The 25438-nt window shown below is 35.9% G+C and overlaps 1 protein-coding gene across 3 annotated transcripts in view; it reads left to right on the forward strand.

Annotated features, from left to right (window-relative positions):
- Positions 1 to 25438, forward strand: part of VRK2 (VRK serine/threonine kinase 2) — a 215423-nt gene that overhangs the window by 155287 nt on the left and 34698 nt on the right. For all 3 annotated transcript variants that reach the window (XM_077915472.1, XM_077915474.1, XM_077915471.1), the window contains exon 9: positions 24606 to 24738. In XM_077915472.1, the coding sequence (XP_077771598.1) occupies positions 24606 to 24738 (133 nt within the window). The remainder of the gene's footprint in view (positions 1 to 24605; positions 24739 to 25438) is intronic.

Raw genomic sequence — 25438 nt, forward strand, 5'->3', positions numbered from 1 at the left:
AAGCCCTGGGAATTATTCTTCTCTTTACTCCTCATTGGTTCTTTGCTCCAACTTTTATGCTAGAGATAAGAAGATCCTTGTGCAGATTTTTCTGGAGGCCCCTTGCCTTGTAGCCTCTTCTTCTGAGCTTCTCTCTGGAATTTCATGCTCTTTAGGAGCCTTTCTGAACTCAGGCACTCTCCCAGTGGGATTGCTATAAGGCAGTTAGGATTTCCCTTCCTGTTCCTGGGTTTGGAATTGTCACAGGCTGAAAGCTGGGGCATCTGTGGGACTCAACTAATCTTTTTTTCCCCCATTTTCACAAGGATCGCTCAGTCTTGTGCTGCCTATTTAATACTCAAAAGCAATTGTTATCTTTCATTTTACCCAGTTTCCCACAGGCAGTGAAAGTGTAAATCTAGTCATTGTATTCCTTTTTGCTGAAAGCAAAAAAGGCTAGTTTTAAATCATTTGTGTGTGTGTATGCTCAGGTCTTTTGCCCATTTTTTTCTTTTCTTTTTTTTTTTTTAAATTCCTTCAGTTTTGAAAAGTTCTTTAAATATGTGTTATATAAAGCCCTTCATCTATTATAGATTTTGCAGATATTTTCTTTCAGTTTGCCTCCTGTCCTTTGATTATACTTGTGATGTTTTATTGCCACAAAGAAAGTGAAACTTTATTTTTAATCAGGTCAGATTTCTCAATCTTTTATTTACTATGGATATTGAGTTATGTGTCTGTTTGTTTTTAAGATTTTATTTACTCATTCATGAGAGACAGAGAGGCAGAGATACAGGCAGAGGGAGAAGCAGGCTCCATGCAGAGAACCGGATGCGGGACTTGATCCTGGGACTCCAGGACAACGCCCCGGGCCAAAGGCAGGCGCTAAACCACTGAGCCACCCAGGGATCCCCATGAGTCATGGTTCATAACTTTGTTCTACAGACAGATTTTATATGAATTTAATTGTATAGTTTTGTTCTTTTACTTTTAAATCCCTTACTAATCTAAAGTTCATTCTTTTACATGACATGAGGTATGGACCCAATTTTATCATTTTCTAAATGATTGGCCAGTTTTTCCAACACTGTTTTAAAAAAAAAAAGTTGGTCCAGTGTTATTAGAAGCCACCTTTATTATATACTAAACTTCCATGTGTACTTGAGTTCATTTTTGTACTTTTTAAAAAAGATTTTATTTATTTATTCATGAGAGACAGAGAGACCAGGGAGGGGGACAAAGGGAGAAATGGGTTCCCTGATGTGGAACTTCATTGCAGGACCCTGGGATCACAGCCTGAGCCAAAGGCAGACACTTAACCACTGAGTCACCCAGGTGCTCCATTTCTGTACTTTGAAACTGAATCCTTCCGGTTTGTCTTATTATGTTTCATTATTATACTAGTGAATCAATTTCTTAGGCTTTGTAATGTATTTTAATATCTGGTGATCCTTAGTGCCTTAGCTTTTCTTTTTCCGTATTATTCTGACTATTCATGATTTTCTATATTATTTTGTTTAGCTCTACTTAAAAATACTTGTTGGCATTTTTATTAGAATTTTAATTAACCTGGCATCTTTATGATGTAGAGATGTTCTTCAACAAAGAATGTTTATGTATTTTGTCATTTTTTCATTTGTATTTTCACTCTATCCTCACATTAACTTTTTCACAATTCTTGCTACACTTATTTCTAGATAATATACCACTTTTGTTGGTATTGTCACTGCTCTTTTACTATACTGCATTATCTTCTAAGTTATTTTTGTTTATATATATGAATATTATTGATTTCTGTGCATTTATTCTATATCCTATCAATTTGCTGGCTTTGAGGTCATTTTAGTAATGATCCTCTAGGGCTTTCTTAGGAAATGTTTCATATGCAAATAGATACAGTTGTCTTTCTCTTCCAGATCTTATATCTCTGATTTATTTTGCCTAATTGTATTGCTAGTACATCTAGTATGTAGGAAATAGTAAGGAAGATAGTGATTATCCTCACCTCTTCCTAATCTTAGTGGAAATGCTTGAAATTTACTCCATTAAATGTGATACTGGCCTCAGGACTAAGATTTCTACATGTGTGTATGTGAGTTTGTGTGCTTCTGTGTCCTTATAGTCAGTCATATTAAGGAAAGAACATCAGTTCCTATGTTCTTGAATGGATTTTTTTGTTTCTATGGAATGAGAACTGAATTTTACCAAAGATTTATTTAGGATGTATGGAAATAATCATATGTTTTTCTCAGATCAGTTAATATGGTGTGAGATATTGCTGTGCTTTTAATATTGAACTAACCTTACTTTCCAGGAGTAAATCCCACTGTTATAGTATATTATTTACTTGATATGGTATTGAGGTATGCTTGCTAGGATTTTATGTCGTATTTCCGATAGGTATTTATAAGTGATATTGGCCTGTAATTTTCTATTTTTGTACTGTTTTTATCAGCTTTAGGCATCAACATTCTATTTCATAAAAGAAATTTGGAAGTTTTACTTCATTTCCTATGTTCTAGAAGTATTTCTATTAATACTGTTTGGTTTTCTAATATGAAACTCTCTGGCTCTGCTGTTTTTCTGTGAGTCAATTCCTCATAACTCTCCTTTTTCCCATGGAAATGTTTAAGGTTTTTATCTCTACTTGGGTCAATTGTAATAGTTAACCATTTTGTCCAGTTTTTCCAATTTATTTGTATGGTGTTATGCATTGTAGCCTCTTACGACTTTCGGATTCCTTCTACTTCAGGGGTTGTTTCCTTCTCGTTTTTTATTTTTGCTTCCTTTTTTAAAAAGTTTTTTTAAGATTTATTTTTTTAAAGATTTATTCATTCATGAGATACATGGTGTGGGGGGTGGGGGCAGAGACACAGGCAGAAGGAGAAGCATAGTTCATGCAGGGAACCTGATGTGGGACTTAATCCTGGGTCCCTAGGATCATGCCCCTGAGCCCAAGGCAAACGCTAAACCACTGAGCCACTCAGGTGTCCCGCTTCCTTTTTCTGCCTTAATGAATGTATTTTTCAACTCACTTGGATTCTGATTTATTAATAAGATACATTTTCCTTTATCTTCTCATTAATGTCTGATTTTGCCTTTATTATGTCATTTTTTGTGCTCTTTTAATTCCACCTTTTTGTTCTTTCTCATGGCCTTTAGTTTCAGATCTATTTCATTCACTTTCAGTAATTTTTTTTTACTTCTCTAAGTGTTTAAGGCTGTTATTTTTCCTCTGATCACAGCTTTATATTGTACTCATAGATTTTAATGTTTTTTATTATTTTTTAAAGAATGTTTTGATTTCTTCTTCAAAAGGTTGTCTATTAGAAGATTTTAAAATTTTCACATAGAAGGACCGTTTTAAAAAATTTTGTTATTAAACTCTAGACTTGTGACAAGATGGTCAGGATATTGTTTATAATAATGTTACTCTTCAGAATACACTGAAACTCTTACTGGTGACTGAGAAGATCAGTTTTTGTCTGTATTCCATGTCTATTTGAGGAAAAGGACTAAGGTCTGTATTTTCATGTGAAAAGTTTAATATCTGTCCAAAAGATCTACCTTATTGACTGTATTTTTATGTCATCTATATCTTTACTTAGCTTTTGTTCACTTGATTTGTTTTGTATCAAGAGTGATATTTAATAATCTTCTCTTAGGGGCACTCTGGTGGCTCAGTCAGGTCTTCATCTTGGAATCATGGGCTCCCTGCATTAGGCTCCATACTGGGTGTGGGGCCTACTTAAAAAAAAAAAAAAGAATTTGTTTTCAGTGTGTTTCCATGTTGCCTCAAGGGCCAGAATCATGCTTTCCTATAGTTTTTGTTTCGTGAAGATCATTGCTGTGCTGCTTTGTAAATATTCATTATTTATATTTGCTCTGCTACATATATGTTTTCTTTGATCTGATGTTCTTTAAGGTTTCTTTTTTTGGGGGGGTTACTTTTTATGAGAGCTCATATTTATTGTAATAGTGATTGCCTTGCTAACTATACTTTTTAAAGATGCTTTTCACTCATTTTGTGTCTGTATTTAATCCTTTACTGCTACTCTGATAGTCTTTTATGGTCATTGTTTACTTCTTAACTACTAATTCACTATTGCTTGTTTTACTTTTCTCTTTCCCTTAATGTTGTCACCTTAGTTTCTAGTTCTACCACTTTATCATGTCAGGGCATCTATCATTTGTATATTCTTCATTTATCACCAGCCTTGTTTTGGTCTTAGATATAATTAAATTTATTAAATGTCCGCTTTTTTGTCCTTTTGCTAAAGCTACCCAGTTATCTTTAGATTGGATGAAACTAATCTTCCAATAGATTGCTCAGGAAATGCCTGTGAATACATTTTTTTGCATGTGTAAAACCTTTTCAATAGCATTGATCCTTGCAGGATAGCATGGATGGGTTTAAAATATTTAGTACAGGATCCCTGGGTGGCGCAGCGGTTTAGTGCCTGCCTTTGGCCCGGGCGCGATCCTGGAGACCCAGGATCGAATCCCACATCGGGTTCCTGGTGCATGGAGCCTGCTTCTCCCTCTGCCTATGTCTCTGCCTCTCTCTCTCTCTCTCTGTAACTATCATAAATAAATAAAAATTAAAAAAAATTAAAAATAAAAAAAATAAAATATTTAGTACATGCTTTTTCTTTTTGAATCTCTTGAAAATGCTGATTTGTTGCTTCATTTTTCATGCTGCTTTTAACAGGTCTGCTGGTAGTTTAATTCTCTTACCAAAGTATGTTATTTTCCTTTTTGCCTTGTTGCCTTTGGGATTTTTCTTTTCTTTATTAATAATGTCTGATGGTTTTACAGTATATGTTTAGAGTAGATCTTGTATTGGTTTTTCCCAGGTATCTGGTGGGCTCTTTTGATATGTAGATTGAGCCTCTTATTTCTAGAAAGTTTGTTGGATTATAGTTTTAAATAATAATTCACCCTTCATGTGTGTTTTGAATTATAATTATGGGAAAGGAACTTGAGCAATAAGCTGTTTAATGAGGAGGAAAAAACAAGTGGAAAAAGAGATTCAGGAATAGAGAGAATTGTTGAATGATGTGGCAAGCAGAAAAAGCAAGAAAAGTTGACATTTATACGGCCAGTTGTAAGGACCGAGATAAAAATAGGAAATACATTCAAAGAGGTGTTGGATAGGAACAACAACCATCTTAGGTAAGGCGAAACGAAAGGGTCCTAACAGGGATGACAGTCAATGTAAAGTTCTGGATAGCTTTTTGAAGACATACTTGATGTTCTAGCCATTTACATCTTATTATGTTTTGTTTTGTTTTGTTTTGTTTTGTTTTAATGCTCCAAACACTACTCAGATAGGAATCAGTATTTTTCCTTAAGATCAGACAAGTAACCTCATTGAGAGTCAAAATAGCTCATTGTAGGTTATTTTATTCTTTTTCCCTATGCTTTTGTTAGAGTATGAACATTTTTTGGTAGTTCATCTGGGACTCTCTAAATTTGGAATTTTGAAGACTCTCAAAGTATACACCATATACCTTCTTTCATTTTTTGTTGAAAGAAAAAAAACTGTGGAAAAGTCTCATTTAAAAAAATTTGTGATTTCTTATGTACTTCTTTACATCATCTCTATTTTAATAAGATTTCTTTAAAAAATAATCTGTTTAGACAGAAGACTAAAGAAAATGCTTCAGTGGTAATAATTGTATTCAGTAGAAGAAAAGGAAAGAAATCAAGTATATTGGTTTGGTTAAAAAAATTAAAAATTATAATTATATTAAGAAACATCTACCTCCAGAGGAGGTACATCTTCAGAAAAGACAATTCAAGTCAATCACAACTATATTTTGTACATTTACTATTTTTTAGTGTAAAAGGCCACTTTGTTGATCAGAAGGACATTATTTTTTAAATTTTTATTTAAATTCCAATTAACATACAGTGTAATAATAGTTTCAGGTGTACAATATGGTGGTTCAGTATTTCCATATATCATCTAGTGCTCATCACAACAAATGTACTCCTTGTGTAGGAGGGAGGGGAGAGGGAGAGAAAGAATCTTAAGCAGGCTCTGCATCTAGCACAGAGCCCAACTCAGGGCTTGATCTCATGACCCTGAGATCATGACCTGTGCCCAAATCAAGTCGGATGCTTAACCGACTGAGCCACCCAGGTGCCCCGAGAAGTGCACTCCTTAATCCCCATCACCTATTTCACCCCGACCGATCTCCCCTCTGGTAACCATCAGTTTGCTCTCTATAGTTAAGAGTCTGTTTCTTTGTCTTACTGTCTTTGTTCATTTGTTTTGTTTCTTAAATTCCACATGTGAGTAAAAGCATTGGTATTTGTCTTTCTCTGACTGACTGACTTCACTTGTCATAGTACTCTCTAGCTCCACCCATGTCATTGCAAATGGCAAGATTTCATTCTTCTTTATGGCTGAGTAATATTCCATTTTATATATAAAATTTGTATGTATATAATTTTTGTGTATAAAGTATATATATATATTTATACATACACATCTCCTTTATCTTTTCATCAGTCATTGGAGTCTTGGGCTGTTTCCATATTTTGTCTATTATGGATAATGCTGCTATAAACGTTGGGCTGCATATATCCCTTTGAGTTAGTGTTTTTATATTCTTTGGGCAAATACCTAGTAGTGCAATTGCTGACTTGTAAGATAGTTCTATGTTTATCTTTTTGAAGAAATTTCCTTACTGTTTTCCAGAGTGGCTGCACCAGTTTGCATTACTACCCACAGTGCAAAGAGGGTTCCTCTTTCTCTACATCCTCACTAACACCTGTTGTTTCTTGTGGTGTTGATTTTAGCCATTCTGAAGGTGTGAGATGATATCTTATCTTATTGTAGTTTTGATTTGCATTTCCCTGATGACCTGTGATATTGAGCATCTTTTCATGGAAGCACATCATTTTTCAAGCACCACCTTATATATCCCTGCTTTTACACGAAGACTTTCTGGATGATTCTGGTTTATAATGATTTCCTTTTCCATTTTCCTTTGGCTTCTAATATATATTTTAAACACATAATCCCTCAAGTCTCAGTTATCTTATGTTCTGAACTAGAATGGACTTCTTGAGGCTTATAGATAGGTTTACTTCTCTTTCTTCTTTTGTATTCCTCATAGTACTTAGGTTAGTGTTGCTTTTGTAATTATCCTTCAAGAAGTACTTTATTGATTCATCAGGAGGTAAGGCCAGCCTTGATGCAATGCCTGCCATCTCACTTGTACCCAGAACACCCTAATTGTTCAGGTTCTCCACCCTACCACGCTCCATGTGTTTTTGTCCAAAAGCTGCCTGCTATGTCAAAGAGAAAGGCCCTCACAGGTAGAGAGAACAGTTCTGAGTGTCAACAAATGGAGGAATCAGTATGGCTTTGGAAACCTATGGTTTTTAAAAACACTTACATGGCTATTAGGACTTGTGTTGGACTGAAAGTCAGACCCTGAGATTCCAGACTCAGCCCTGACCCTCAGCAGGATGGCAGCCTTCAGCAAATATTTTAACCTGTGAGGACTTTAGCTCTCCAGTCTATAAAATGTTAGACTTCAGGTGATTTCAAAAATTCCCTGTAGCTCTAAAATTCTGTGATTCTCTGAAAATATGTTTCCAGATGCTTAATGTTCATTGCAGAAGGTAATGTTTCTTATAATGTTTCCAAAGTGTCCACCTTGTGTTGAATAGTGAAGGAAGTTAAAAAGTTTAAATTTAGAAAAAAAATTAATGATCTGGGAGCAGGAATTGTAGTACCTGACCTGTATCTGGTGGCAAAATGCTCACTATGATCCATAGGGTAGGGTCATAAGCCTCATTAAAGCTACTTGTTCACTGTTTGCTAGAGGGAATTCTAACATAATCCATTTATCAGTTACTTGTAAGATGGAGTGTGAAAGTGTGTTTATAGGAATTTTGCATGGTATATTCACATAATATGGTATGATTTTTAGAGATAGCATTTCCTTTTTTGAATATATATATAATTTAGTCATGATGATGCACCTTTGTATTTCATTATCTTTGGAGTAGTGTTGTATATCTTAACTTGATGTTACCATAATATCATTGGATGATATAGCTGGTAAAGCTACTTTAAAGTATTTTGGTATTACACGGATGGGGTTATACCTTAGATTAAATAGTGTGGTGTGTTTATAGTCACTTATGACGTGCAATAACGTGTATGTCTTTCTTTGTGAAGTTCTGGTATATATTTTTAGTTGAGCAAAAGGACTTTGAAATTTATTCCTATGATTTTAGTTATTTGAACTTTTAAATTTTTATGAGCTTTATATTATTAGAATTGTTTGTAAAATACACACTTTCACTGAATTTTTGGTCTCAATGTAATTTGTCATATGAATATGTGTTTTTAAGATTTAATACCTTGTATGTATCTTTACCCATAGATCAGTTTTATAAATTTACTATTTGAGATTCTTTCAGTATGATTTGAATTAAAAACAAAGTCAGCTCCAAACTTTATTTCCATCTAACATTCTGTAATGTGTTAATGCTGCTATGTTTTACTGCATTTCAATTTATTGAATTACTTTAAAATTGTTTAAGTAATCAAATGTATTTTAGCTCTGTTATCTGATACTGAATGGTGTTCCTATTATCAAAATTTATTCTTAACATGTGTATATTAAGATGTCTGATTTTAAATCAGATTAGATCCATATAAAAAGAAAAAAATTCTTATTCAAAATGCTACACAAATGACAGTAATATGAGTATAGGCTACTAGAGTCTTATTGGAAGGTGGTGATGAGTGGAAAATATTGAAGAAAACAGCATAATAATTATGATTTAGGAGCCATGGTCTCCATATTTAAAATTAATATTTTGTGAAGCTTATTTCCCACTGCTGGGACTCTGAGACAAGTGAAAACCTAGTAAGTAGATAATTGTGCCTCTAGGAGGATACAGGTTTTTTTAACCTTTTATTTTGAAAAATTTGAAGCATACAGAATAATAGAGAATTTCTGATACCCATGACTTTGACTTAAAAATTAACATTTTGAAATTTTATCTATTTTTTAACTGAAAGGTTTTAAAATAGAGATATCATGACATTTTATCTCTAAATACTTATGTATGTATTTCCAAAAATAAGGACAATTCACCATATTATCACCATGCTATTACTTAACAAAATCACATCATTCCTCAATGTCAAGTACAGTTTATATCTACTTTCTCCATTTTCCTAACATTCACAAGAAAATACAAATACAGACAATTTTTATTTTAATTGTGCTTAAGCTCCTTTTTCCTTTTTTAAAAATTATTTATTGCAGTAGACTTCTCTGCTATAACTTCCTTTTCTGTAATCGAAGTCACCTAGGTCATGTGATCTCTTTGACTCCCTTTTAGTTCTCATAGCCTCTGACTTACTGGATAGAACTGGTTGTAAACTACAAATCTGATTTAGGAAATTATTGGTACAGAACCAGGTGAGCATGATTTCTTCCAGTTGAATGTCCATCAGGAGAGCAAATCTCTAGTTTTGTATATAGGAAGATAGGGATTATGTTTTATTCACTGATGTGTACCCAGTGGCTGGCACAGAGCATGGCATATAATAAGCACTCAATAAATAAATGATGAATGAACAAGGAGTAAGTGAACAGGTTAATACATAAATGAATTGATTAATTAGTTATTCAATTTTCAGTAGTAACATAAAGCGAACCCAGTAGAGCTGGATGTTGTATAGCCACATATAGCAACCAAGGCATCTGTACCTTTCTTAAATTCCTATTGAGATAAATCTGTCCAGTGTCAAAAAGTTCATTAGTATTTTATATAGTATTTTATATAGCCATTACCAGTGTTTTTTGTTTTGTTTTTTTTTAATGGATAGAGCTCTGCCAGCATATTCATGAAGAGAAACCAAAATATGGGGCTGCTATGGGTTAAATTGTGTCTCCTCAGAAAATGTTGAAGTCCCAACCCCCAGTATCTGTGAATGTGACCTTATTTGGAAATAGGTTAAGATGAGGTCATTAGAGAAAGCTCTAATCCAGTACGGTTGAGGTTATAAATGGGAAAACTTGGACATAGAGACAGACCAGACATGAATAGAGGAAAGACAATGTGAAGAGACGGGAAGAATGCCTTGTATAAAGCTGAAGCACCTGAGCTCACCAGAAGCTAGGAGAGAGGCATGGAGCTGATCGTCCCTCACAGTGCTCAGGAGGGACCAACCCTGTCAACACCTTGATGGCAAACAGGTAGCCGTGAGGACTGGGAGACGATACATTTCTGTGATTGCTACCCAGTTTGTGGTACCTTGTTAGAGCAGCAGCCCTCCGAAACTAATAGAGAGACATAGACAAATCTTTGGTTGGAAGTCGAGATAATACATTTTCCAAACAATTTTAATAAAAATCTCAGGATAGCATTTTCTTTCATATAAGATGCTAACACTTTACCATGAATACCGGTTTATTTTGACCATATGTGGGCAGCAGGATAGGGGGAAAAATGGAAAGGGGGAAAAGTGAGAACAGAGGGGAGAGAAAAGTCCCCTCTTTTATTTTGCCTAGGGCCTCTCTGGACTGAGCCAGATCAGCTAGTGTTTCTAATATGATTTATTCTCACACACAGGATCTCCAGGCAGTTAATTTTGGTCCATGTGTGGTGGGCTCTTCATGATAATAGACTGCTTGTTTATTATGGAGCTAAATGTCCTTGTTTAGAATCAGAAGATTAAAAAAAAAAAAGGGTGATGAGGCACCTGGGTGGCTCAGCCCATTAAGCATCTGCCTTCAGCTCAGGTCACGATCTCAGGGTCCTGGGATCGAGCCCCACATCAGGCTCTCTCTGCTTAGCAGGAGTCATCTTCTCCTTCTCACTTTCCCCTTCCCCCAAAAATAAATAAGATATTTTTAAAACAATTTAAATTTAAAGAAGGTTGGTTTACCTTCTTCTCATCTCAGGCAAAAGGTTTATTTTTTTAAAGATTTTATGTATTTATTTATGAGAGACACACAGAGAGAGGCAGAGACACAGGCAGAGGGAGAAGCAGGCTCCATGCAGGGAGCCCGACATGGGACTCAGTCCTGGGACTCTGGGATCACACCCTGAGCCAAAGGCAGACGCCCAACCGCTGAGCCACCCAGGCATCCCCAAAAAGTTTAATAGAAGAAGATGGCAACTATTTGAATAACTTTCAATATAGATTCAGTGTAGAAATAGTTAAGGGTGTGAGCTCCAGAATCAGACTCCCTCCCTGGCTTTGAGCTCTGGCTCTGCCCCTTATTAGCTGTTTCCTTTGCCATATTATTTCATCTGCCTGTGCTTCTGTTTCCACATCTGAAAATAAGGATAATAGTCCCTCCCTCAAGAGGGGGAAGAATCAAATGATTTAAACATATGAAAGACCTAGACAAATATCAGGCACATAAGAAGCACTTAGTAGGTAACAGCTAGAAAGTAATTTCATTATTTTTATACTCACGATGAAAGAATGCCATATCTTCATTTTCCAAGAATTCTTTAGATTTATGAAAAAGACATAATGGTGTTCTGGTTAGATATTAAGAAGATGGTAATAAATTGGATTTATTAAGTGTAGTTCTGCCGCGGTGTGTAGATGTGTAGTTTGATATGATAGACATCCCTCCAGTTGTAGGGACCAGAACATCCAGGGTCTGTCTTCTATATAAGGGAAAATATTTCACATTTTAGGAGTGTATGTGCACTGTAAATATAGGATGGCCCATTTAACAAATTACCTATTCCCAAGAATATGGTTCCCAAGACAGTTAGTGCTGTTGAAAAATTAGTGTTTTCCTATAATCAATGCATGCTTTATCGAGTGCCTACTGAATCCCACTGGTCATATTATTTGTATTTCTAAAGGCCAGATGCATATACGACCAAAGAATGTTTGAGCATCCTGATTCACGAAAGGCTATATATAGGGGGTTCGTTTGTTTTTTAGTTAGTATGAGTTAGTATGGGAAAATGGCACTTTTGGATTCTGAGTCACCTCATTAAGCTGCATAAATTGGATGGGTTAAGATGTAACCCCATTTTAGGGGCTGTTCAAAAACTGTGGAACCCCAGGGGACTGTATGTATGAATGGCATTGGTGCTGGCAATCTAAATGCTGTCTTTGAAATCAGGGGAGTTTTTAGTTAATGTAGAACAGGGGGCGGCTATGTTGAATGTTGGTTAGCTGTGTTTTATGTAGATATAACTTCCATGTGGTGAACGTGTTTATAATATTATATCAATGACAATCAAATCATATCAGCTAACATTTTGTATCTATTTACAGATATACAAAGCTCTGAGAATGCTTACCTACATGCTGAAAGGTCTTTGGTTCAGATTTGATTTAGACAAAAAGGAAGACCATAAATTGGATGCAATTCAGATTATCCTCCCCATTGCCTGTTTATTTTGTTAAAGGACAGACACAAATTATGTGCTTTGATATCACATTGGAAATTCGGAAGAAAGGTTCTTTCATATAATTCTTGTAGGTTCTTTCATATAATTCTTGAGACCTTATGTCAGAAGGACAAATTGGAAAGAGACTGTAATTGGAAAGGTTTTCTTTTGTGGGTGAAAGGCATTTTTAGTAAAGAAGCAATTGCTCACATATGATCTATTGAGGGAATTTCCCCCCAAAGTCTGGAAAGCATATTAAGTCACAGCCCTATTTGATCAAATGGGCTTTCACATATTGCTAAAAGAAACAGGCTGGAATAGAAAAACAGGTCATGGGCTCAAAATGTGAGTATCACATAGGATACTTCTAAATACCTTGGTGTTCTGTTATGATGCTTGAATCTATAGCACCATTTAAAGGAGCCATAGACTTGGGCCTGATGGAACAGTAGATGCCTCGAAGAGTTCATAAGAGGTACAGCTTGTCTGCCTTTTCTTCATATGTTAACTTCATGGACGAGTCTTTAAATCTCTCATTCTCAGTCAATATTACATATAAAGGAAACAGGACAAAATTCCAGATTTGAAATAGAGTAGGTAGTTATGAGATCTAAGAGGGGAAAAAATCTCCCAACACATAAAACAGATTTTTTTTTTTTTAAAGAATAATCGCATGTTGCATCCATCAGGAAACAAACTGCAGACTTTTTATAGCTCAGATAAGGTCAGGCTATCGTTTTGAAAAATACATCTTCATGCTTATTCTAATAAGCATCATGTTTGAAAGTAAGCTGGCATCTCAAAAGTTGCATTATTTTGTCTAGACTGTATAGTGGTAATATGACATTACTGGCAAAAACAAGGTAGGGAAGTTGAAAAAAAAGTACTATACAATAAAAATAAAAAGCACAGATTTATATCAAAATGTAGTAGCATCTCTAAGGTTACATACAGGTTTTTAACAGACACAAATGATGTTTATGAACATAAACATGCTGCTTACACATTGCATGCTTCGTTCCTCTTTCAGCACATAGTGATTTTCATTAGTAAGCATTTAGTTTATTGTGAAGATTTTCACATTATAGTATCTTGTTGGAAAAATAGGGAAATATTATACCCTATTCAAATAAGATAAATGCTGGCTTTTTTTAAAAAGAGCCTTTAGAGTTGCTGAATAAGTCTATGTTCTTGATAGAGTTTTAAAAGTGTTTTCTAAATTTCCATTTAAAAAAGTCATGAATAGTGACTGTCTCCCTCCATAGTATAATATCCATCAGTCCCTGACAATGAGAGCTTAACAGACACGTTTCTTGATACAACATGTGTTAAGTAAAAGGATTTAATTGTATAAGTGTAAATTATGAGATATGACAAAAATAGTTCTTAGAAAGGGAATCCCATTTTGGGGGCTGAATATACATCTCTAACGTATAATCAGTCTGCAAGGGGAGGTAAAGTAGTAACGTGAGCTAATGGGTGGCCCATCCCACTGGGCAATGACATTTGTTCACATTATGTCTTCCTTCTTCCTGTCTCAGCTCCATAACCTCTTGCACCCATTCCCCAGCTGACATTTTTCTTATCCATCACATTAAGTGTTGAGAAATGCTTCCATTTGAGCCAGTCTGACCCCTTGGTACGTAGGACTCCTGGTTGCTTGGGGAGCAGGAAGGCAGCCGATTTGACTCTTGGTGGGAAAGAGGTCCTTTACTTTTTTTCCATCAACTATGAATATGTCCCTCAATCTTGCATAAACTGAAAGAACCAGGAACTAGTTGGGTTAGAGTGTTAGCCACTAACCAGCCAGTTCACTTTTGGTACAAAAATGAATAAATCATTTTCCATCCAAACCACCTCTTCCTCCTGTTTTCTTTCTTCACTGAACCCTCACTGGTGTGGAATCCAGCCACATCATTTTTAGAGTTGTCATTGGTCCTCTTTTCCAAGAACCATGGTTCCCCTTTGTCTCCCTTCTTTTGCTCACCAGGGTCCTAGTCTGCCCTCCCATTGCTCTTTGCCTAGACTGTTGTTACCCACTCTTATTCTTTGCTACTTTTTCCTCATTATGGTGCTGCCGGTACTGATAATACTATTTCTTGCCAAAAGCCTCTGGTGACTGTCATTTGCATATAAAAATTATGTCTCAGCTTCTTAACATGGTTTTAGAATCTTTCAGTGTAAGCTGATGCTAGCCAGCTTTTCTGACTCATGATGTATTTCCAATAACCTCTGTATTCTCGACCTACACTAACCCGTGCCCTGGTTTTCCTTCTTGGGTTACCTCTTTTTTGCTGTCCGCATTTGTGGAAATCTTAGATATTTGTCAAGGCCCAACTCAAATGATTCTTTCTCTGAGCCCCTCAATTAGAAATAAACTCTTCTTGCTCTAAAATATTACTAAATTTAAATCTGCTGTACTTTTCTCAAAGTAAATGTTATATTTGAACCTGTAGATGCACTTATATCATCTCTTTTCTCTATGTGAGACATATGGAAAAAAAAACTCAGCTTCTGATCAGACTGATAGAGGTTCACTTTCAACTTTGCCCCTTACTCTAAGTTTGTTTTGCACAGAGTACCTAACTTTACTCATTGTTTTCTCATCCTCAAGATATCTTAAAATAAACCCCTTTTAGGGTCATGAGGGTTAAATGATTTGACTTCTCTAAAGCACTTCATGCTTTCACATGGCAAACAATAAATATGCATTCTTTTTTTTTCTTTAAATAAACAATTCTCAATAGTTTATCATGCTTGGCACTCAGGTGTCTACTGAAAAGAATTTACTTCAATTTTTCCAGTTATTACCATCAAGTCAAATCGATAAAAATTTACTTAAGCCTGGGCAGAAGGCCTTAAGAAAAGGTACTGTCATGGATACAAATATGTATACAACGTTATCTTGGCCATTTGTCCCTCTGGAGCTTATAGTCCATAAATGGGGAGCCAGGGCTTAAATAAAGGAAAAGCTAGGGGTCCCCTGGGTGGCTCAGTCAGTTAAGCATTCAACTCTTGATTTTGGCTCAGGTCATTGATCTCAAGGCTGTGAGATTGAGCCCCTCATTGGGCTCTGTGCTGGGCATGGAAATTGCTGAAGATTCTCTCCCTTTCCCTTTGTACCCCTCCCCGCCCCAGGGAAAAAAGAAAAGCAAAGCTAAATAACTCGATTACATTTTTAAGTAGTAAGTCTGTGGGACACAAATGAAAACCCAGTGAGTTTCTTTGTGGTTGAAGGAATGTACATACCACAATAGGATTCAGGGGTGAGTGGTGAACCTAGGAATTGTGAAGTGTGAATCCAAGGTTGTGATAGGAAGCAGTGAAGAGCATGTTGGGCACCCCTAGAGGTGTGCTGGATTGAAGACAAAGGCGCTTCTTCCCATGTAATTCACTGCAAAGAGGACTTATCACAGGGTGTTCTGTAATCATTGGTTCTACCTATCCATTTGGAAAAATAAAGCAGTGTAAGAGCCTTCCCACATTTGGAAACAAAGGTGATGGGAAGTGAAGGTTTAAGTGCAGAACTTGAGAATGTGGCATATATGGATACAGATCTGGCTGAGTAAAGGGGGAGAATGTTTGAGACAGTCCTGTTCAGTATAAGAATGTTGGGTTCTTCATGGACACCAAAGTCTAATTTGTTTTCATCTTTATTTGTTTAGTGCTTTTAATGAGGACTATGATTTACAGGCCAAATTGTGCCAAATTCAGATCTCAGAGGGTCAATGCTGAGACGGAATTAGGAGTGCAAGGCCTTACAGGGGGAAAGCAAGTATATTACCAAGGAAGGAGGAAAAGAGAAAAAACAGGATTGGACAAGCAAAGCTTTAAGAGTGGGATGTTGACATGACCCATGTGATAGGAAGGGGGGACAGGAAGAATTGGGCTAGGAGAGCTCAGATTGTGATACAGTTCTGACAGGGAACACCAGAGGGGCTCCTGGGTGGCTCAGTTAAGTGTCCGCCTTTGGCTCAGGTCATGATCTCAGGATCCTGGGATGGAGCCCTTGGGGGCTCCCCACTCAGTGGGGAGTCTGCTTTTCTCTCCTTCTGCCCCTCCCCCCTGCTCATATGTGCTCTCTCTCTCTCTCAAATAAAATCTTAAAAATAATTAAAGTGCATTAGGGAGCTAGATATTTACATTTTCCTATACCTAGTATGATTACAATGCAAATAATCACTTCCTACTTGACCTTGGTACTATTGAGTTTCCCACTACAGGCTTGTCTAGAACTAGGGATATTATATATATTTATACTGAAAGTGAAAAATATTAACTAGTTGTTATTTTTTATTTCATAGAAAAAAGATAATATTTAAAAAGTTAACTGGAAAGCAAGTTTTATTTTAGATTAGGGGTTGGCAAACTTTTTCTGTAAAGAGCCAGATAGTAAATATTTTAGGCTTTTATGAGCTCTGTGGGCCACATATGGGTCTCTGCTGCATATTCTCTTTTTTTCTTTCTTTTCTTTTCTTTTTTTTTTTTTATAATCCTATAAAAATGTAAAAATCATTCTTAGCTCAAGGACACACAAAAATAGGACCTAGACTGCAAACCTTATTGTGGATTAAGTTCTGCTTAAACTTATTTTTGACTCCAACAAAATTTCAGAAATGGACAGAACCCCAAATTCTATACTATTTTAAAAAAGAGAGAATGGACTTTGATGTTATATTGGCATGGAATTGAATCCTGCTTCCGTCCTTTACTAGCTCTGACTTGGACGAGTTAATTAATTAGTTACTGGGGTGCTTGTCCTCCTCATATGTAAAGTGAGACCCAGTGCTACCTAACTGGGAGATTGCCTGTATTTAATGACATAATTTGTGAAAAGTACTTTGCCCAGTGATTATCACATAATTAGGACCTCAACAAATTTTCTTCCTTTATTCCCTTCTTATCTTGTTTGACAGTATCTCCCAGTCTTTTCTTTCTTTCTTTGAATTGTTCTTACAGAATTCTAGATTGTTTTTCTACCACCAAATCTTCATAGAAGCTCTCACTTTGACCTAATTTGTATCAAATTAATTTATAAACGTTTTGATACCTTGGGACAAATTATTGACATACACCAAAATCTCTGCTTACCAAATGCAGTCACTCCTAAATTTCTTCAGTAGTGTGTCAAGATCTGTAATACTGATAGATGCTAGCAGTAAAACTTACAAGAATTTTAGAGACTATATCTAGTTCTCATAGAATATAAATATTCTAAGCCATATACTGCCTTAGTAGATAAAAAACAAATTGAAAAAACAGGAGGGGTTATATAGGGTGGTGGAGATAGTTGTTTTATCACTTTGCTCGATAGCATTCCATGATTATTTTGAATCCTGCCCACAACTCTATTAAGACCACTGACCGGGGATCCCTGGGTGACTCAGTGGTTTAGCGCCTGCCTTTGGCCCAGGGCATGATCCTGGAGTCCCAGGACCGAGTCCTACATCAGGCTCCCTGCACGGAGCCTGCTTCTCCCTCTGCCTGTGTCTCTGCCTCTCTCTCTCTATCTATCTCTCATGAATAAATAAAATCTAAAAACAACAACAACAGCAACAAAAAAAACACTGACCATGCACCCAATATTGGAGCACTAAATAAATAAAGCATACATTAACAGATTAAAGATTATCACCTATAGACAATAATGCAATAATATGAGGTTCCAGTATCCCATTTTCAATAACCAGTAGATCATCCAGGTGAAAAACAATGAGGAAACATTGGGCTTAAACTACATGTTAGATGAGATGGATTAACAAACATATACAAGTCATTCCATCCAACTGCAACAGAATACACATTCTTCTCAACACACATGGAACATTCTCTAGGATAGATCATAGGCCACAGAATAAATCTTAATAAATTTAAGAAGATTGAAACTAGAAGTCAATTATAGGAAAATTGGAAACTTCACACATAGTGGAGATTAAACAACATGCTCCTGAATTACTAGTATTAAAAGGGACATCAAAGAATACCTTTAGATAAGTAAAAATGGAAATACAACATACTAAAACTTTTGGGAGACAAGAAAAGGAGTTCTAAGAGGTAAATTTATAATGATAAATGCCTACATTAAGAAAAAAGATCTTAAGTAAACAACCTAACTTTATACTTAAAGGAACTAGAAAAAGAAGAATAAGCACAAAGTTAGTAGAAGAAAGAAAATAATAAATTTCAGAGCCAAAATAAATGAAATAGAGACTAAAAAGACAAGAAAAGATCATTGAAACAGCGATGACTTTTTGAAAGAATCGACAAAATTGGAAAACCTTTAGACTAAAAAAGAAGACCCCCCCCCAAAAAAAGACCCCAATCAATGAAATCAGAAATGAAAGATGAGACATTGTAACTAATAAAGTCTAACAATAATAAGAAACTACTATGAACAATTATATGCCAACATATTATATATGCTAGAAGAAATGGATAAATTTTTAGAAACATGCAACCTACCAAGATTGAATCATGGAGAAATAGACAATCTGACCAGACCTATTACTGGTAAGGAGATTTAAGTAACAATCAAAACCTGTCAACAAGGAAAAGCCCAGGATCAGATGACGTCATTGGTGAATTCTACCAAACATTTATTTATTTATTTATTTATTTATTTATTTATTTTTTTTTTTTTTTATGACAGAGAGAGAGAGAAGGGCAGAGACACAGGCAGAGGGAGAAGCAGGCTCCATGCAGGGAGCCTGATGTCGGACTCCATCCTGGGTCTCCAGGATCACACCCTGGCCAAAGGCAGGCGACAAACCGCTGCGCCACCCAGGGATCCCTCTACCAAACATTTAAAGAATTAATATGAATTCTTTTCAAACTCTTCCAAAAAATAGAAAAGAGACACTTTTATTTATTTATTTATTTACTTACGTACTTATTTTAAAGGAGACACTTTTAAACTCATTTTAAGAAGCCAACATTAGGGATCCCTGGGTGGCGCAGCGGTTTGGCGCCTGCCTTTGGCCCAGGGCGCGATCCTGGAGACCCGGGATCGAATCCCACGTCGGGCTCCCGGTGCATGGAGACTGCTTCTCCCTCTGCCTGTGTCTCTCTGCCTCTCTCTCTCTCTCTCTCTGTGACTATCATGAATAAATAAATAAAATCTTTAAAAAAAAAAAAAAAAAAAGAAGCCAACATTAATGTGGTATCAAAGCCAGACAAGGGTACTACAGGAAAAGAAAATTATAGGCCAATATCCTTGATGGCCATAGATGCAAAAACAGTAAACAAAATATTAGCAAACCGATTTCAGCAGTACATTAAAGAGGAATATATCATGATCAAGTGGGACTTATTCCTGGGATGCAAGGAAGTTCAAAATAAGCAAATCAACCAATGCAATACATCACATTAACAAAATGAGTGCTAAGAATCCCATGATCATGTAAATAGATGCAGAAAAAAATTGACAAATTTAACATCCTCTCATGATTAAAAAGTCTCTAAAAATTACATAGAGAAGGAACATACCTTGGGGCACCTGAGTAGCTCACTTGTTTAAGGGTCTGACTCTTGATTTTGACTTAGGTCATGATGTCAGAGATTGAGCCCTGCATGGGACTCCACACTGGGCATGGCGTCTTCTTAAGATTCTCTTTCTCTCTCTCCCTCTACCCCCCTCCAAAATAAAAATTAATATTTTTTTTTATAAAGAACATACTTTAATATAAAAAAGGCCAGTTAGGACAAGCCCATAGACAATCGTAATCAATGGTAAAAAGCTGAGTGTTCCTCCTTTAAGGTCAGGAAAATGACAAGAATGACTACTCTCACCTTTCATCCCAGGAATAAGTCCCACTTGATCATGATATATTCCTCTTTAATGTGCTGCTGAAATTTGTTTTATTCAAGAATGACTACTCTTACCATTTTTATTAGTACCGGAAGTTTTACTTAGAGCAATTAGACAAGAAAAGTAAAGTCATTCATGTTGGAAAGGAAGCAGTAAAATTATCTCTGTGGAGGACATGATATTATATAGATAGAGAAAACCCTAAAGATTCCTCCAGAAGTCTATTAGAACTAAATGAATTCAGTAAAGTTGCAGGATACAAAGTCAGTATGCAAGGATCAGTTGAATTTCCATACACTAACAATGAGCTATTGAAAGGGAAAATTAAAATAATTCTATTTATGATAGCATGAATAAGAATAAAAGATTTAGGAATAAATTTAACCAAGAACATGAAAGACCTATGTACTGAAAGCTATAAAACACTGATTAAAAAAATTGAAGAAGACACAAATAAATAGAAATTCCATGCTGATGGATTGGAAGAACTAAAATTTTTAAAATGTCCATACTATCCAGAATAGTCCACAGACTGTTTAGTCCTTATCAAATTTCCAATGGTCTTTTTCACAGAAATAGAAAAACAATTCTAAAAATTGTTTGGAACCACAAAAGGTCCTGAGTTGCCACAGCAAACTTGAGAAGGAAGAACAGTGTTGGAGGCCTCATACCTCCTGATCTCAAGCTGGATTACAAAGTTCTAGTAATCAAAACGATATGGTATGAGCATAAGAACAGACATGTAGATCAATGCAACAGAATAGAGACTCCAGAAATAAACTCATGTGTGTATGGTCAATCTTTCACAAGGAGCCAAGAATATATATAAGGAAAAGATGATCTCTTTTTAAAAAAAAAATTTTATTTAAATTCAATTTGCCAACATATAGTGGAACACCCAGTGCTCATTCCATCAAATGCTGTCCTTATTGCCCATCACCCAGTCACCCCCACCCCCCTCATCCTCCTCTTTTGCAACCGTTTGTTTCCCAGAGTTAGGAGTCTTTCATGGTTTGTCTTCCTCTCTAATTTTTTTTCTTTTCCCCCACTCGGTTTACCCCTGGGAAAGGGTAATCTCTTAAATGGTGTCAGGAAAACTGGACAGCTACATGGAAAAGAATGAAACTAGGCCCATATCTTACACCATACACAAAAATTAACTCCAAGTGGATTAAAGACTTGAACATAAGATTTGAAACCATAAAACTTCTAGAAGAAAACAGGAAAAATCTCCTTGATACTGGTCTTGGCAGTCATCTTTGGATTTGACACCAAAAGCAAAGGCAACTAAAGCAAAAATCAACAAGTAGGACTACATCAAACTAAAAAGTTTCTGCACAGTAAAGGAAACCATCAACAAAATGAAGAGGCAATTATAGAATGGGAAAAAACATTTCTGAACCACCAGTGAGGGTATAGCCAATATATGCAAAGAACTCATACAACTCAATAACAAAAGCAAAGCAACCCAATTAAAAAATGGGCAAAGGACTGGTGTAGATAGTTTTCCAAAGAAGACATCCAGATGGCCAACGGACAAATAAAAAGGTACTCAGCATCACTAAATCATCTGAGAAATGCAAGTCAAAACCATAATGTGATACCAACTCATTCCAATTAGGCTATTATCAAAAAGACAAGAAATAAGTGTTGGTGAGGATGTGGAGAAAAGGGAACCCTGGTGCACTATTGGTGGTAATGTAAACTAGTGCAGCCCCTGTGGAAGACAGTATGGAGGTTCCTCAAGAAATTAAAAATAGAACTACCCTGTGATCCAACAATCCACTTCTGGGTATTTATCCAAAGGAAATGAAATCACTATCTCAAAGAGGTATTTTTACTTAATGTCCCCTATGGGGAGTAAAATGGTTACCATATGTTTTCTTTACTATATTATTAGCTTCTTGTCCTTATATTAAATGTAGACCCTGCTTTGCCCTTCAGAGTTGGTGCAAGCCAATACCATCTTGAGGCACATACCTCCATGATGATCAAGAAGACCTTCGTGTTCCCCTTCAGCTTGACTAAACTTTAGAACAATTTTCTTTCGATTAGAGGCCCCTGTCCCTTTTAAAAAATTTATCTATTTATTTATTTTAGAGCATTTACCTTAGAAAACTTGAAATTGTAAATTCTTTCTCTGCGTCTTTGAGATGTACATCTTCTCCCAGCCTCTTGCCAGTTTTAAAAGCTGGGAATGTCTTTCTCAAGGACCTGGGAGCCACCCCCTTTAAAATATATTCATTAAGAAAGTTTGTGCCCTTGTGCCCTTGTCTCTGAGCCTATACTCCAAATAACAACATGGACAGCCTAGTCACTCTGAACAGCCTCCCCTTAACCTCCTCCAGTTATTTCACTAGCTCACCCCCTGCACTTAAAAACTTGCCCATTTTTTGTTTCAGTGGAGTTGAGTTCAAACTCCCTACCCAATTGCAGTAGTCACTCTCTCTTATGTAGTAGCTTTGAATGAAGTCTTCCTTGTCTGTGTAACTTGTCCAGTGCAATTTCCCTCTGACAGTGATTGAATGTGAAGATTCCGGTGTCATCTTACTACACAAATCACATAATCTCACTAGGCTTCAGTTTGTACTTGAGTAAAATGGAGGTAATGGTACCCACCTACAAGATTTCTGTGAGGATGCCATAGGTCAGTGAATATAAAGCTCTTAGCATGCTATCTGGTGCATATTAGGCACTCCATAAATTTTAGGCCTGATTTTTTTTTTTTTTATTTTGAACTACCGACTGCATGAAAACTTGATAGGTCTTTTTTAAAAATTTTTAAATATTTTTATTTAAATTAAGTTAGCCATCATTAGTTTTAGATGTAGAGTTCAGTAATTCATCACTTGTATATAACTCTCAGTGCTCATCATATCACATGCCTACCTTAATGCCCATCATCCAGTTACCTCATCCTGCCTTGTGCCTCCCCTCCACCAACCCTCAGTTTATTCTCTGTAGTTAAGAGTCTCTTATGGTTTGCCTATAGATCTTTTTTTTTTTTCAAATAGTAAATTACTCTAGCATATTTAAAATGTTTCCTTTTGCTGAGTTACCAGTATGTACATTTTCAGGATATCTACTTCGCGAAGTGAAGTCTATTTAGTTCTCAAACTAAATAAAGTGCATCATAAATAGTGAAAGCAAGCAACCAGTTACACATCTGATCCTGGAGTCTAGTTATTTAGGGCAGAGGGATCGGTTACTTCTGAGGCCATGTTGAGAAATGGTGTCTGTGGGCGAGAGAGAGAAAACTGAAATATCATGTTTCCAGACACTCTAGCAAGCTATATTCTCCATCAGATGAAGAAAACTCTGTGCTGTTTATATTTTGAAGGTCAAATTATCTCCTCCTTAGGCTATCGTAAAACCAGAAACTTAGAGACTTAGATTTCATACTAAATTTTCTTTTAATGGGTATTCTATTTTAAAACACAGGTTGTATTGCAATACTCTGTTGTCTTGAAGCTCTATCATGAAATGTCACCTCAGTCCCCCAATTTTAAAGAAATATATGTGAAACAACACATTTAAAAATTTTTAACTGCTTTCTTTTTGGAGGGAGCATGGTAACAGAGTTGGGGACTCCTCTGTTCTGACTACATGTGAGAATAAATGTCTAGTATCAGTTCCCTATTCAGTGCATGCTATATCTGTAAAACTACTTCTCCCCCCTTTTTTCTCTCTCCAAAAGTAATCTGAGAAAAATTCACTTGAATTGCCATCTGACTTTTAACAATCTATATTCTGTTTGGAGACCCTGCTTGCAATTCTGACCGACTTACAAAGATAACAGTGATGATATGGATCGGTCTGAAAGGCCAAAAGTACTGCATTGATGTTCCATTCTTAAATACAGACAACATGGTGGTTTCTTTCTCTCTGTCTCTTTTTTTTTTTTTTTAAGAGTCATTACCTCTTATAGTCTGTTCACTATTTTTATGCTTCCTGTTAATGGAGTTTCCTATAACATTGGGTTTACATTTTTAGATTATTTGCTCTCCTGTCCCCTCCCTGCTTGAAAACGTTTATGTTTAGGGGAGGGGTTAAAAGAAAAGGCAGATCTCATAAGCTGTATGAATACAGATTAAAAAAAAAAAAACTATTGTAGTTTATGATATCTGGATGCCCACCTGCAGGGAAGGGAATTTAGGAGTAAAATAAAAAGGACTAAAATCTAAGTCAGCTCAGAAACAAGATATGCCCATGATGAAGTAAGGATTTAAGCTGGGAAGTTAGTTGTTATGACCCCCAGTTGTACATATTTTATCCTGAGGCACCATTTGGTTTAATAAAATGTAGATGTGAGGCTGTTCTTAACCTATCAGTTTCTTAAGACTTAATTATAAAGGTTATATTTTCAGAGGACAAAAGCATTATTCATTTCTCTGTTCATGTCTTCCAGGTTTATCTTGCAGATTATGGACTTTGCTACAGATATTGTCCCAATGGGAACCACAAACAGTATCAGGAAAATCCTAAAAAAGCCCATAATGGGACAATAGAGTTTACCAGCGTAGATGCCCACAAGGGAGTAGGTAGGTTTCTTTTTTTCTGTTTCTTAATGTTATTTCAGAAGAATGATTAAAGAGTAATAAGGCCCATGATATGCCCTTTGCATAGTCAGTCTGAAGAGTGAGAATGTGGACGAGATTTTTATCACAAGTACTGAGTTCCTGTATGCCAATGAATATTTTTCCTAACAGGGGGAGGAGACAGATTGTGACAAGTGAGAAGGATGTGGCAGGATGTCAAGTAAACAAAACTTGATGCTGATTTGGGCCAGGAAATCACTAGTTTTTATAGTTTAAATTTGGAGGTCAGCAAGTGAGTTTGTATGCAATCACCACTATTAACAGATTTGGTAAAGGTGCACATGGGAAGAATTATTCCTGTTTTTCACCAGGCCCTTATCAGAGTTTTTAGAAGATACCATCCCTCAACAATAAGGAAATCTTTTCTGAAACTATAAAGTGTTAACTTGTGGAAATCTCTCCTAGTCGCCTTTCATATATCTTACTTATTTAAACTCACTTTGATGGTATTGGAAACACATTTGCAGGTAAATTACATACATAGTCCTTTTATTGGATATTGATTGTACTGCCTTGCATTCCAAGGCAGACTTAATTCAACAATTCCCTAATTAGTTAAAGTCATAACCTATGTCTTGTATTCATTTACCATTAATTAAACCTTAGCTGTTTATTACACTGCAGTCCAAATCCAATAGCCGAC

The sequence above is a fragment of the Canis aureus genome, chromosome 11, assembly GCF_053574225.1.
Source record: "Canis aureus isolate CA01 chromosome 11, VMU_Caureus_v.1.0, whole genome shotgun sequence".
NCBI classification, from domain to species: Eukaryota; Metazoa; Chordata; class Mammalia; order Carnivora; family Canidae; genus Canis; species Canis aureus.